The 15,601-nt window shown below is 39.0% G+C and overlaps 2 protein-coding genes across 2 annotated transcripts in view; both read left to right on the top strand.

Annotated features, from left to right (window-relative positions):
* Positions 1–851: 851 nt before the first annotated feature.
* Positions 852–12,330, top strand: LOC144650607 (uncharacterized). The gene is made up of 6 exons (XM_078510330.1): positions 852–1,384; positions 5,414–5,508; positions 6,937–7,093; positions 8,047–8,116; positions 8,627–9,121; positions 10,716–12,330. The coding sequence occupies exons 1-6, from the start codon at positions 953–955 to the stop codon at positions 10,808–10,810; spliced, it is 1,344 nt and encodes a 447-aa protein (XP_078366456.1). The 5' UTR covers positions 852–952; the 3' UTR covers positions 10,811–12,330.
* A 2,789-nt stretch (positions 12,331–15,119) lies between these two features.
* Positions 15,120–15,601, top strand: part of LOC144650606 (uncharacterized) — a 6,130-nt gene continuing 5,648 nt past the window's right edge. Inside the window, exon 1 of the mRNA XM_078510329.1 lies at positions 15,120–15,279. Within this exon, the coding sequence (XP_078366455.1) occupies positions 15,224–15,279 (56 nt within the window). The 5' untranslated portion in view covers positions 15,120–15,223. The remainder of the gene's footprint in view (positions 15,280–15,601) is intronic.

Here is a 15,601-nt window from a genome sequence, read left to right as displayed (position 1 = left end):
TGGAGTTACCCACCCCTTCAAACCATTTATCAACCCGAGAAGAACGGGAAGTCCCATAAATTGACGCAAAACCTAGAGTTTTGAAAGATTTCCTAGAGTTTAACTGTAGTGTAAAAATGTCGCGTCTTCTAATGTTTCTAAGAAATCGCGTGTACCTCTCTGCGAATACACGGATAAAAAGAGGCAAACAGCATACTGGTTAATGGTAACCCTTTACAGGCTCGACTTCCCCTTCCCCTCTAGAAAATGTCTGAACTGACAAACGGCAGGTAGCAGATGTTTCGGGGGTGTAAACAGTTTTAAACCGTGCTCAACTTCTTTGCTGTTGATTACTTTATGTGTGTGTGCCGGTGACAGTCTGATTACATAATACCGTTAAGTGATCTACAACTATACTGAAAAATGGAAAAATTAGCGTGAAATTGAAAAGCCCCTTTGCAATTTTAATAAGTATTTGATTGATTTTTGACATCTTTTTGACAACTATTGACGGATTCGTTCTGACTTTAGTTTAATTAATTCTAGAAACGGACAAAATGTTTGAAAGATAACATTAAAATTTTCAAATTTTTCTTTTCGGTCGCCCACGTCCGAAAATCCGTGACTGAATGATTAGCTGATGTTTTAGGCTCTGGCACAGGCTGTTGTCTCACTTGCTAAACAGACCCGCGATTATCCACACGCAATCAGAAACTTGGGTGAAAACCGCGCGTATTGCATGCTCGGTCGGGTTAAAATACCCCATGTTATTTGCTTCTTGCTACTAATTAATTATTCATATAAATGCAAATAACTAACAGGCCTATTTAACTAGTCAAATTGCTTCCAATACGGCCAGACAGGTTGCAAGTCGATTTGAAGAGTGCGAGTCTTGCTGCCTCGTACGCGCTTCCATTATCTGGAAGCAAAATCTCATGAAGCCTTAATCGCGTTGTTTCAGCCTACACTGAAAATGATAGTCTTGGAAGCTTTGTTCGTTTTGACCTACATTTGCAAAGTTGAAGCTAGCGACGAGTTGGAATTCCCACAAATTGATTATTCCTTCTACAAGCAGAATTCTCCGTTCTTCTCAACGGACTTCAAAAGTCGATTGCAAGAGTGGAATAAAACTCTGATCAATGCCAGTAGATACTGCGCCAGGTTTAGCACTAATGGCACCGGCATAGCAAAAATACTCGAAATCTACTTCCCAGTTTTTCACACTAACGAGGCTGATGGGGAGGATGCCTTTTTGAGTTTTGAAACTTTTCACCCAGTGCTGGTTAGAAAGAAAAGCCGACACGATCTCACCACAGTCGCTTACTTAGCCATCTTGGAGTTGTGGCCTCTCCTGGTGTTGTGCTTTTCATGTGCGGCTCTCTCAGGAATGATTATTTGGCTATTAGTAAGTATAAATAGGCCTTATCACGGTTTTCGACGCCATCTTGACGAGTAGGCAAAGCGGGTAGAAATTACAGTATGGGAATCCGACGGCAAATATCTTTTACAAAAATTAAATTCTGGAAAACTTATGAATTGTAAAGTTAAGATACTAGGCAAACGTTTTTATTCGGCGGGTTTGAAGGATGTAACTGAGCTTAAAAGCATTCAGTTACGTTTTTAATTTCCCATACATTTGTCTATATTTTTCCGAATGATTGGCGTGGTTCACGGGAAAAATTATAGACAAATGTGTGGGAAATTAAAAACTTAACTGAATGCTTTCTAGCCCAGCTACATCCTTCAAACTCGGCGAATAAAAACTTTTGCCTAGTATCTTAAATTTACAATTCATAAGTTGTCCAGACCAGAATTCAATTTTTGTAGAAGATATTTGCCGTCGGATTCCCATACAAACACTGTCATATCTATCCGCTTTGCTTACTCGTCACGATGGCGTCGAAAACCGTGATATGGTCTTTTGATAGACCGTGTAACATACAGTGTCTTTTGCGAGAAGCTTGTAACACTGACTAATTGATGAATTTCTAGAGTCTTTCGTCGCGCCCAAATGAAAAAGATCGTGGCGGAACTAGCAGCGGGAAGCGAGATGCGTCGATTAGCGCGAGTTTATGCAAACACTTTTAGGGCCCGCGTTCGTATTACGCAGTTAAACAAAAACCGTTTTGCAGGTGAATAAATTAAAAGCTTTCAGACTTTCGTAGAAATTGAATAATATACACACACGTACAAACGCTTTCTAAGGTTCCATTAAAAGTGTTTTCATAATTAGAAACAATTTACGTCTTTATTCATCTGACGCACATAAACACTGCATAATTTATTAAACAAGTTTTCCCCGCCTTAACTTCACAGACGCCAGCCGCCTGCATCAGCTAGAGATCATTGAAAATAATGCTAATCACTGACTTTTTTTAAAAAAAATCATTTGTGTATTCGAATATAAAATTACCTAACACAGTCCAAAGAAAAAATTATGAAACAATAAACGACAGTATGTTCAAATAATGCATCAGTCAATTGAAACCCCGGCCCCCCGACCCCCGGGACTTACCGGGGAATTTAACATTTACCAAGTGTTAAAACCCGGCTTATTTCCCCAACCTAGGGGCCTAGACGTCTGTTAAAAACCCCGCATAGCGGGGGCATCCGAATCGACTTTCAGGAAAAAAAAAACGGACAAAAATCTTGATTTCGTGGCCGAAGTTGAAATATCTATTTCTTTCATTTATTGTCCATGTATAGTTACGAGGTCGGAAAGAAACCTGATGTAGTTTGTTTCCGCCAAAAACTTATAAAAAAAATTGTTTTTCGTGATCAGAGACACAAAGTTGGTTGTTAGTAATCCACGTAACGGCGGAACGCGGAACGGCGGAACGGCGGAACGAGAAACGGCGTAACGAGATTTTTTTTTCCATTTTTTAAGTTTTTTTTTTTAACAAACTAACCAACAAACAAACATTAAATATATATCACAAAATAAAGGGCATGTATATCTTCTTTATCCTTCGAGGTCAATCTAGAGCCAGGATGTCGAGTTTATTTCGAGTTAGGATTTCAAGGAGAAGCGCGGCCGGGCTTCGGACTTCAATGCTCGCACCGATCGATCATGATCGAGACAATGAAACGAACAAAGTCAAAGCAAGTCAACAAAGCCGTTGACAAAAAAAAATAGAAGGGCCTGAAAAGTTACTGATTTCGTAAGAGAAAAAAAAAAAACAGAAATGAAAAGCCCACAACAAGGGGTATTTTCAGTTGGTCACCCATCCAAGTGCTAACCCCGCTCAACAGGGCTTAACTTCGGCGATCGGACGAAAACCGATGCTTTCCTTGTGGTACCAGGAGCCCATTGTAATGGGCTCCTGGTGGTACATGGTATCAGTGTCAGACGAGACAAAGGGTTATAAGAATCATGCAAATAGTGAAAAAGAATACCTTGTTTAAATGGATCTTATGGACAATTTGGCACTTTCCTGCTTCAACTGGACTTAACTTTTATGAGTATATCTTGTATATTGTAAATTTTAACACGACCACATCAGCTATGCTGTAAATTTATCGTGTCTAAATAAAAGATATTATTATTATTATTATTATTATTACTCTTATTATTATTATTATTATTATTATTATTATTATGAGCTGATTTACGCGCTTTCTGATGCCACATGGAAAGCAACGGTTCTTGTCCGATCGCCGAAGTTTTAAAAGCCCTGTTGGGCAGGAATAGTACCCGGTACTTGGATGGATTTTTTAATTCTGTTACTTTGTTAGGTGGTCCTTTATGGTATTCTTGGTTTGGTACTGATAAAATGTAACTTTTCAGTCTTTTCAGGCCCTTCTATTTTTTTTGTCAACGGCTTTGTTGACTTGCTTCGACTTTGTACGTTTCATTGTCTCGGTCATGATCGGCGCGAGCAAGTCCGAAGGCCGGTCGCGCTTCTCCTTGAAATCCTAACTCGAAATAAACTCGACATCCTGGCTCTAGATTGACCTCGAAGGATAAAGAAGATATACATGCCCTTTATTTTGTGAGATAAATTTAATGTTTGTTTGTTGGTTAGTTTGTTAAAAAAAAAAACTAAAAAAAAATGGAAAAAAAATCTCGTTACGCCGTTTCTCGTTCCGCCGTTACGCCGTTCCGCGTTCCGCCGTTACGTGGATTACTAACAACCCACAAAGTTGTCAAATTTAAAACCCATAATTAGCCATTATGAACACGCCTGCCGGAAGACCCATAATATCGGGGTGTGATTGCCCTACAGAACGTATTTCAGCTTTTGTTGACCATCTACTTAAGCCGATAGCACAGCGACAAGCTTCGTGCTACAGACTTTAATAACTTCATTGAGAAGATTACAGTGCCATGCCCAAACAGCCTAAAAAAAGCTTTCCTTTTCTCAACACTGTATGCGATGCATACGGAGAATTTCATCAAGGAAACCCTCCCGTACAGGGCATTTGCCATAGAAGAGGCAAGATCTTGCTAGGGATCATTTCCCCAACAAAAAAATTTGTTATTAAATTTGGGTTAAAATCTAGACGAGGTAAGTGCCTCGTCTTGCCTCTGGCTAGCTACGGCCCTGCCGTACTCGTTAAGAGAGTTGCTCAGTGTGATCTTTCAAGAAAGCTCGTTCCAATTCAATCAGGAAAAGATTATCTTTAAGCACATCAAACAGCCATGGGCACGACAATCGCCGCAGTTTCCGCTGTCATCTTCACGGCCAAAATAGAAAACGAAATACTCAGACAAGTAGCAATAAGCCTATCCTTTGGAAACGATTTATTGACGACGGACACAAGAAGTGACAAAATAGAAGAATTTCTTCTAAAGATAAACAGCTTTCACCCTATGATATGATTCACGGCTGAAATCTCAGAAACAGAAACTACTTTCTTGGAGACGATATTGTACAAAGATGGCAGATTTCAAGTACAATAAGTCTATTTTTATCGTGTGAACATATTAAATACAAACCCAGGCGTCGCGAAAGGCTTTAAATATCAAGGAAGAAGCGTGGAGACTTTTCAGAAGGGATTCCTCAGAACGAACATTTTGAGAAAAACATTTAGTCCTTTATGTTAAATCCCGGCTGCCGTCCCCGCTTTAAGTGATCGCGTGCTGTTAAATCATCGCTCCATGGCCCCGGTCTTTTGACATTTTGTTAAAACCACCGCCCACCGGGGCCAACGCGCCGTTAAAAGTGCGTTAAATCCCGGCTTTGGACGCGTTAAATCCCCGCTAAGTCCCGGGGGTCGGGGGGCCGGGGTTTCAATTGACTAATGCATAAACGTTTGTCTCTCATGAGTGTGCCAATCGTTTGCTTCTACTACTAGAGTTTTTTTGAGTACTTTACGTTTTCTAAACGAATGTGTGTCCAGTTACCGCTCAGAGACGGAAATTTTTTTCAGGTTTTCAGTAGTATGGCCGCACTTGCATTTATCTTATATATATTTACGTTTTCTCTTCAAGGATAGCCGATCAAATTCTGAGGAGTTTCCGATATGCTTTTGGCGGGGAATTTTTGACGGCATGTGGTGGGCAGTCGTTACCATGACAACAGTAGGGTGAGTGATTCATCAAAACAATGTATTTTAACCACGAGGTACTCTCTTTGAAATTTCATGGTCAGCTTGTGAAAGGATTGGAACCAAAGGACCTACAAGTTTATTATTCTTGGGGCGCAATCGACCTTCCTCCGAGAGCTCTTAATTTTCTTGGCTGTCCCAGAACCCGTAAGTTTTCGGTTTCAGACTCCATACTAGCAAAACTCTATTTATCTTCAATTTGATGTGAACCTCCCTGTTTTGGACGCAAAATGCAGCTAGTTGCAAGTGTAATATTTAATCCTTGATATAAATCCCCTAAAAATTCAACAGTTGTTTTGCTCTCTCAATAAAAATGACTCTGTCGACTGTTAGAATTAATTCTTTACAATAAAAATGATAAAACCTGTCTGCGCGCTAATTAAATTCTGGCAGTCACCGTCATTATCATACGTGAGGCCAAAAATAAACTAGAAAAACATAGCCATGCAAGAATTCAGTAAATTATCTGCTGTTTGATGATAGTGAGCCTGAACTTGCGTTCTTTCTATTGACGCGAAATGCACTTATTGGAAATCCAATATAATTTTACAATGCTCGTTTCCGTATTAAATAGATTTAGCCAAGCCTAAAAGCGGAGCTCCCCGGTAATTTACTTTGCTCTTTATTAAAATATCTGAATTCACTGACCGTAGGCATAAAAAATAGTTAATGAGCCCGCAATCCAATAGAAAAACCATTTTTCGGTCAGCGGTCAACTTTATAAAAACGCGTTACCTCGATGAGCTATACACCTGAGCCCGCGATATGATCACATGATACTGGTCAGCGGAAACCTTGTATTGACAGCTGTCAATTGACCATACCTTGGATGCCCAGTAACAAATAGATGAGGGTTTATCTATTTCTGAAGTGCGCAACACCGTGCGCCGTACGACGTACACGCCCGCGAGCCATGCCGCTAGCCATGATGACCATGAAATTTCAAGTTCATGTTTTCCTATTTCTGTGAATTTTCTATGGGTATGGGGCTCCGCTCTGCGGCCCTTCGGGCCGCTGTGGAGCTCCGCTAATATTTACATAATAAGTTAGGATCTAACTGAAAAAATCTTAAAGTAAGTCGAAGGCTTATTATCTTCCGCCCCCTCCTATTGCCTAACGTAAGGGAAAACCTCTTTTAAGTCCTCCCCCATTTTGAACAAAAAGTGGTCCGTCTTCAATACTCCTCGCCTCCCTTGTGCATCTCTGAATCATGATCAGCCAATGAGTTTCGCTGACAGGTGGTTTTAACTGAAGGGTCCCTAGAGGGGGATTCAACTGTTTATTTGTTTGTGATTCCCAGTCCCAGTGACCCAAATACCAATTCCCAGTGAAAATTTGCCCAAATCCCAGTTCCAATTTTACCCCTTCAGGCCCCTCTGACTGTAATAACATCGTGTATTTGTGCAGGTATGGCGATAAAGTTCCTAAGTCTATACTTGCTCGACTGTTTGCTGCTGCTTGGATGATTGCAGGGATAATACTACTGTCCATGTTCACAGCTCAGGTATCCTCCCGTCTAACGGCTCAAGAGTTGGAGAGTGGGAACCATTTGTTTGGGAAGAAGGTAAAAATTATCATTCTATATTAACCAATGCCGAAATTCCATTCCTTGATTTTAAGATAAGGTAGATTAAATAACAGTTAATTCTCCATGACATATTTTCTGACAGACCGTCTGTGACATATTCCTTGACATGCACTCTAACCTATTACTTGACAAACTCTGTGACATATTTCATGACATATCCCGTGACATACTCTGTGATCTATTTCTTGACATACCCTGTGACATATTTTGTAACATACTCTGTTTTATATTCCATGTCATAGCCGATGACCTATTCCTGTGCCATACTCCGTGAAATTATCTGTGACATTCTATGTGACATATTCCGTAACATACCCTGTGACATATTCTATGAAATAATCTGTGACAAACAATGTGACACATTCTATGACGTGCCCCGCGACATATTCTGTGATATGATTTGTGATATAATCTGTGACATATTATGTGACATAATTTATCCTGTGACACATTCTGTGATATATTCTGTGACAAACAGGGTGACACATTCTGTGACATGCCCTGTGACATATTCTGTGATATGATCTGTGATATAATATGTGACATATTATGTGACATACCTTGTGACACATTCCGTGACATATCCTGTGACACATTACGTGACATACCTTGTGACATATTCTGTGAAATATTCTGTGACAAGCAATGTGAAACATTCTGTGATATGCCTTGTGACAAATTCTGTGACATATACTGCGACATACCTTGACACATTCTGTGACATACCCTGTGACATATTTTGTGACATACCCTGTGACATATTCTGTGACATGCCTTGTGACATATTCTGTGACACATTCTGAGACATACCCTGTAACATATTCAGTGAAATAATTTGTGACATACCTTGTGGCACATAAGCCTTTACGATAGTCAAATGGCGGGACTTTAAAGACATTTAACTTGTGAATTTACTCTTTTATACATAGATTGGAGTTCCGCCTGGCCTTTATTGGTCAAATTACGTTGATTACAAGATGGCATTTTCTATCGTGGAAGGTAATGCTGATCTAATGGTTAGAGCTGTTTTTAAAGCATTTTCGAAAATTAAAAAAAAAACACTGTGACCACTATAAATACAAAATTAAACTACATGTAAAATAAGACCTACAATAACTGAAACTGCAACGACAACAACAGCCGCAGCAAAAAGAAGAAGAAGAAGAAGAACAACAACAATTGTAACAACTACAGCAACAGCTGCAAAAATTGCTAGTCGCAAATAGCGTGTTTGATTTTTTGATTTTATCCGATTGGTAAAACTATTACCGAGAGGGCCAGAAAAACCATACGTAAATAGTTTGCGTTATTTTGTTTAAGAAACCACCTTCTTAGCAAATTTTAACAATTTCGTACAGCGGCGTGTGTATGAAGACATTCAGTCTGGTCACGTGAATTACTATATAGTCGGAGGCGTGTATGTTGTACAGGGTAAGAAGTTAACTTAACTAGTTTTGACCAATTGTAGTTTAACCAACCACTAGCAGATGCCTTTATCGTACTTTTTAGAAATCAGCAACCCCGTAGAGTCTGCTACGAATTTGACTGGTGAAAGCCTGGATTCTGTAGTGGTTTTCCACTGTGACGACAAGGAGTTTAACAATTCATTGCAAGTGCTTCAGTTCCTGCCGCCCTGTGTAGTTGGTGCATGGCTCAATTTTTTACCAAGCGAATATTATTTTACCGAGCCCTGGTGGAACGACACTGACCCGGTAGTGAATTATGTCACATGCATGAAGATGCAGACACGATTGTCCCGCAATTCCCACAAGAGATCACCAGGAAAACACGGCAACAAAGCGGAGAAATCACCCTCGTGCAAGATTCTCTTGGAGCAAAACGAAAAGCTCAAGTTTGAATTCCAGTGGCGGTACTTTGAAAGCCCAGAGCAATATCTCATCCCTCTTGGTGTTGTGGTTGGTACCATTGTGTTGACAGGCATTACTGGAACAATCTGGGATTGCGTCCGCAAAAAGAAGAAGAACAACTGTGCCAGCAAAAGAGGTACATGCGTCTACTGCATGAATACGCTTCTATGACTATATGTGATTTAATTGCACAGGTAACCTATAATTGCTTAATACAAGCATCTCGCTATAACAGGCAGTGATTTCGTCCCGAGGGCTCAAATTTTCTGTTAATAGACACTGTCCAGTCGAACTTGGAGAAGAGCCACTTTTCCTCTCCGGAAAAATTTGTTTTCACTTTTAACTTGCAGTTAATTATCCAATAACAAGAATCGGAATGGGGCCATTAAGCTCGTTTTGGCTTAAAGCTAAAACTAAGGGTGGTTTTACAAGTTATGTTGGTGCTATGACGACCTGTTATGTCACGAAGGGTTGAAGATAAAGTCTGCATATGAACCTGGTGGCCTTTGAGGCCCGAGCTTAAATATCCTGGTTTCCCGTAGCATTAAGCGACTAGGAGTATTTCTACTTCTCCCTGGATGGAATGTTAGTCCCCAACAGGGAAGCCAACAAGAGCAAGTGTTCACCAATGATCAAGCATTTGCTCGTTATATCATTATTTTAGCATCAACGGTGGTATAATTGATTCATCAATGTACAAGTTTTGTAAACCATTACTAGATACTTTAAAAATGCATAAATGTGCTGAATATTACAGTGCACGTTTGTCAAAAATGGAAACTCAATTTTGCCTAACCGATTATGTCTTTTAGGGTTTTCTATCGTCTCATTCCGATTTTTTACTTCTTTTATGTCAGTAATTATTTTTATAAGCATGTTTAATTTGTTCAATATAATGTTTGCTAAGAGGTAAACTGTTTAAAAAGAAGTTATAAGGCTATAATATATACAAATAAAAGCCGAACGTTTTCGACTAAAAATGTCATCATCAGGGTGATTTTATACCCTGATGATGACCGAAGTCGAAAATCGTTCGGTTTTTGTTTGGATATATTATGCTTAATTTATTTCATTTGTTTCTTATAAGCGGTATTGTAAGCACCATAAGGCTTTCGGATTCTATCAAACAACTGTATTGTTATTATTTTAACAAAACCACTTAAACAAGAAGTTCCGCTATAAAAGGGATGGCACCTCCCACATTTCACACTTCTCGGGGGCGAAATGCAAATTTGTACTTTTGCATTCGTGGCACGTTGTGGTGCCGAGCATCGTTCAAGCTGAACTTGCCTTGAAACGTCATGAAACCAAGACATATCATTAACAAAAATATGAAAAATAGCTTCCTAAAGTTAAACAGAATATTCCTAGCGAAAATGAAACATATTTTATCAATAACAGTTGTGGAAAATACGAAGGTTGTTTGCCACTTGTTTACGCTTTGATGATTGACTGACAATTGGGCGTGAGAATGACCAGGCCAGGCCCCTTTTATACCGGAACTTCTTGTTTAATAAGTACATAGATTTTTCTGTAGTGGATTGTTCTCCTTGTTTGCTTTTGCAAGGTACGTTATGGACTTGCCTTTAAAAAGCGAACCCTAACTAATATTGTTTTAATAAATCCGATACAGACCAAACGTTAGTTCATTGACGTCTGTTTTAACAAGATCAGCTGACTACCAAATGATGTCAGTTGCTTATGTTATTATTTCTTTTTCTTACTGGCAGATGCAAAATTGCAAAGTGATGCCACCAAGGAGGATACGCCTCGGGAGACTGGAGCTCCATGTGATCTGAAAGCCACCAGTCTTGAAATGTCTTAAGGGACTAAAGGGACACAAAAAAATGCAACAAAGGGAACATTTGAGCAATATCTCATCAGGGGGGGGGGGGGGAGGGGGAATCCCTTTAATTTGGTATAGTTGTGTGCCGCAAAGGGGTCTTAAACCCTCACCCTTTTTAAGGAAATTGAACTGGTCGTCCTATGTTTTTTTTAGCATCATGGAAAGTTTAACGAGTAGTTCATTTTTATCAGGCCACATCTTTGTTCGTTTAGCTGGACTTTTACGCACTGCAATTTTAGCTAATTCAATCTTAAAGGAGCCCTCTCTAACAGAATCACACTGGGATCACAATGCCAAAACGGGTACAAAAGGATATCATTTTGTACGGAATGAGAACCTCAAAAAGAAGACCCTTTCTCCCGGCATATACGTATATAGCCCAAATATATTCCGTGATATCGAAGGGCGCAGTAAAACTTTACCCAACGTTAACCGTAGTTATTTGACATTTTCGTTATAAAAAAAGAGATACTTTTGCAGCCAAAGGCGCAAGGCCGAGGTTGGAGGAAGATGGATGTGAGGAGAAGGAATGGTGTTTGCAATCTTCTAAATTTTTCGAGTTTCCTCACACTTTCCAAAGCTGAGAGGAAGACTCAACAATTGCAGCTAAATACAAGCAAGGGACTGTCGAAAAACTGTGAAGCGGTCACGCTTTGGAAGAAATATTAAAGGTTCAAATATACAGTCGAACCTCTGCAAACCAAGACCTACGGTAGCTGCGTAGGTGGACAACTCTGGTTCCGTAAGCTAATTTTAAGGTCCTAGCTATATACAATCACCAGTACATTTTTGACCTCTCATAAATGGACACCTCTCGTAATCGGGCACTTTTTCTTGTACAAAGAGTGTCCGCTAAGAGATATTCTGTTGTATTTTGGAAAATAACTTTAAATAGGAAGAACTTTATAGCTCAAAAGAGGTGAACTTTCAATTGAATCAGAAAGGGCCCGGCTCCATTCTTTAGCAAATAAAATTGGGATCCGAAAATCTTGTAGAGTGCATTGAATAAGAGTAAGGTAACTCCAACGAAGGAGATTATTGATGACCAAACACAAAGCAATGCGAACAAGCCGCACCTGCTTGGACGTTCCCATAGCATAATTTTATTATGTGTTTACACCAGTTAGCAAATTAACATTATTGAAGTATTCAGAATTTTTTTAAACACAAAGCAAATTGTCACGACTTCCTAATGTAGTTCAACACCCTTCCGATGAACAGTTGAAAATTCAATTTAATTCGATAATGCCTTGTTATCGGTTATAGTAGATTTAACATTTATACTGATATACTTAATACATATGGATTATAATTGCAATACTATATAATAACAGTACTATACATGTACTTATGGTCTTAACTGCCACAAAATTAATATCGTGAAACAATTATTAATGTAGGTAGCAAACATTTTACAGTAAATTAAACTTGTAAATCAAGGAAATTTTCCAAAGTAATTTAATCATTAAGGAATATCTTAAAGTTATATTGCTGTTGATAGGAACAAATAAATGCATGAATCAGTGAGCTTTCGTTGCGCATGATTTGTAGCTAAGCGTACTAAGGTCCGGGCCAAACGTCGAACTTCACATAAGTCGAACCTAATGCAAATGACCAAAAACAAAAGGTTTTGCTCATTTGCATTAGGTTCGACTCATGTGAAGTTTAACGTTTGGCCCAGGCCTAACATGCCTACTGGACGATCCACACTGAATTTCATGACGTATAGGCAACTAGTCACGTGGCACAATGCTTGGCCTTTCGACTCGCTTTTATTTTAACAGCTAATCTAGCCTCCAGTGTTAAGCAAATCCCGTTCTATATCACCAGTGAGAGAAGGGTGGTACAATCCTTTGGGAACCTCTAAATTGACATTGCCTCTTTCACACAACTATCAGCAAGCTGGGTTAAGTGGCACATAAAACACGGTAGTCACATAACGTCGTCCTTTTATATATAATTCCTCTCTGTCAGTAATATTTTCTGCTCTAAATAAAACTGAGACACTACCAGCGGATCACACAGGTCCTCTGAATGATCTTATGTCACTGTCAATTTAAAAGTCGATGTGCGAAGATTATCTTGCTTGAAATCACAACGCTCATTCCTTTCGATATATCTTAGCCTTGGGTAATTAAGTTAGATGACGGCGTAATAACTGAAATGAAGGAGAGACTTTGGGATGCAACAATTTAGACAAGTTCTCGTCAATAACATTTTGTTACAAGAAGGAAATACTACTTTAAAAACACTTACGTATATTGAAAATAGCTAGAGCGGAGGGAACTTCCCTGAACAATTCATTTCTGGACGATAGTTTTTTCTTGGCAATGGTTAAAAACTGCTTGGTTTTCCACACTTTTCAGAACAGCGACACAAACACATAACCCTTTCTGTAGACGACGTTGTTCGTCGATTGCTCAATTGCCCACTTGTTAAGCTCGCACCAGCGCTCTTTAATCTGGTAATTCATGGAGCCACACAGGTTCATCGACAGGCATTTCTGTGCGCATTCTATCATTCCTCTTGCATGGAAGGAGCTCATGTTATGACCGATCAGTACATGATCGAGTTTGGTAGAAATCCCGCCAATAAAATGTCGACCTTCCTGTCTGTTGTCGTACCTCATCTCATTTGTCTCTCGCAGGCAAGAGTACCATATAAGAAAAAAGAAGTTGAATGCCGCTTCTTTTCGCATCTCTTGCGTCGAGAAAGTTGATTTCTATCCTATAAGGAGCTTATGAGATAAAATGGCGCTGAAAAGAGCAGCTTAGGACCAAAAAAAGTGAGTTTCGACTGAATGGTTGATATAGCTTAAAGCTTAAAACAACATAGAAAAGGAATAACAACAAAAGGTTTCATGTAAACAAGAGACAGAGACAGAGGCGGAGAAAAGCTTAAACAAGTGCACTACTCATGCCCCAGTTTAATTAAATTTGGTCAAAAAGTGGTATTTTTCAAGTATCTAACATTATATTTATTTGTTATTGCACGCGGCTTTGCTCCCAATTTGCGCGATATTTCCTTGGCTTCCGGGGCATATCGATAAAATAATCTTTCTTGGGATATAGCATAACATTCAGCTTCAAGGAAGTGCTAACGGAGTGGAGGAAGCCTCAAGAATATTTATCGAGTACACGTTACATACCCGCCAGCCACGCGTGATATGGCTGTGTAAAAAGTTTCAATAACAGCCAGAATATATACCGTTTTTCAGAGGGAAACGGCAAGCTAAGGTTGCTACTAAAAATTTCGATAGGGAAAGCTACAACTAACAAACTAGGTTAGATGACTGTCTATCTTCACAATGAAAGCTGTCTAAAGGTTGTACGTTTGTTTGTTTTACAAACAGGTGGAAAAAACTGAACTATCAACATCTTAACAGTTGTGTTTGTTGTTTTCTCGCCAACTGTCTTTGGCTTCACTGTTGTATTTGTTCAAAAACGTTCTGTCAAAGAGCAGCAAAGTAAATAAACTGTCATGTCCTGCAATCCCTCCTCCTTTATTCAAAGACAGTGTGTTCTTAAATGTAAATGCCACATAGCCTTCTTTAATTTATAAATTAATAATTTTGCTAAAACCCCAGTATCGTCTTAATTTTTATTTTCTTCTTTATGTTCACACGTTTTAATCACTCTCTATGTACGCTATTTTTTCTTTTATTCGTCAAAAGGCTGCAGCCTGCTTACCGTAAGCCAATTTTGGCCAAAAATGAAATTTCGGAGATAATGTTATTGGCAATATCTTTATCCGAATCAGATAAAGGGATTTGTAAATTGGTAGACCTAATTTCATGTCTTTGGCATTTGTAATTTTATTTGTTTTCTTATCTTCCACTGAGATTTAACATATTCTCATTGTTATACAAAATTAAAATGATGACAAGTTTTGATTATGATCACACTTTGTATGCCGTGTTTCTGCAATTTCAGTTAAGCGAGTGGTATTGTTGAGTATCTTGTCAAATTCCCAATTCACTCAAGGAGTTCTCTCCTCTCAAAAAGTTCTTCGCTTTAGTTCTGACATTGTTCTCTAAAACAGTACATTTACAACATTTATTACTATCATAAACTTTGAAAATTTCATTCATCAAATAATCTTAATTGCGGAAGGGAGTTGCCTTTGAAGGATAAAAAAAGGTAAAAAAGGATAAAAACTTGGTAATTTTTCTTTAGACAAGACCATACGCCTACTAAAAGTCTACTGAGGACAGACGCAGGTGTACTAAGCTATGCACTGGATTTGAAGCTTTCCAGTGCTATCGAGAAGACCACCCCCATCGAGGGGCGTTTTCTGTTTAAACAGGAGGACGTACAGGCCAAAAAGGAATTTGTCGCAACTCATACAATTTTTCGCTTCTCAAACAGTGAACCGCTCCGTTAGTCGAAAGCAATGAAGCATCTAATTTTCTTGGTCGTTTTGGTTGTGTTCAAGGAGACTGCTGGCAGGTAGGATTTTTATTTTTATTTTTGTTTTAATTACCCAAAATGGAAAAACCGACTAAAAATAAACGGCCTTTCTTCTTGTCTATTGTTTTACTCTCGGCTTTTTTGCAAAGGGATTGGGCTTTGCAATATATAAAATGATATAGCCAGATTCGCACTAAAAGCGCAGGATGAGCATAGGTCTGATTGTCATGGTCGCGGCTGCTCCCATTGAAGCTGCTCAAAGTTCCTCATTGCTACACTAAATGCCCTATGCTGCATATAAGGACCTCCTAGGAGCCTTCGTTGTTATTAAATTTTAAATGATTTAGTTTTCCAGGCTTAA

Source organism: Oculina patagonica, chromosome 4 (assembly GCF_052425735.1).
Source record: "Oculina patagonica isolate OP01 chromosome 4, crgOcupat, whole genome shotgun sequence".
Taxonomy (NCBI): domain Eukaryota; kingdom Metazoa; phylum Cnidaria; class Anthozoa; order Scleractinia; family Oculinidae; genus Oculina; species Oculina patagonica.
Note: the sequence above shows the minus strand (reverse complement) of the source record. Positions and strands in the feature narration are given on the sequence as shown.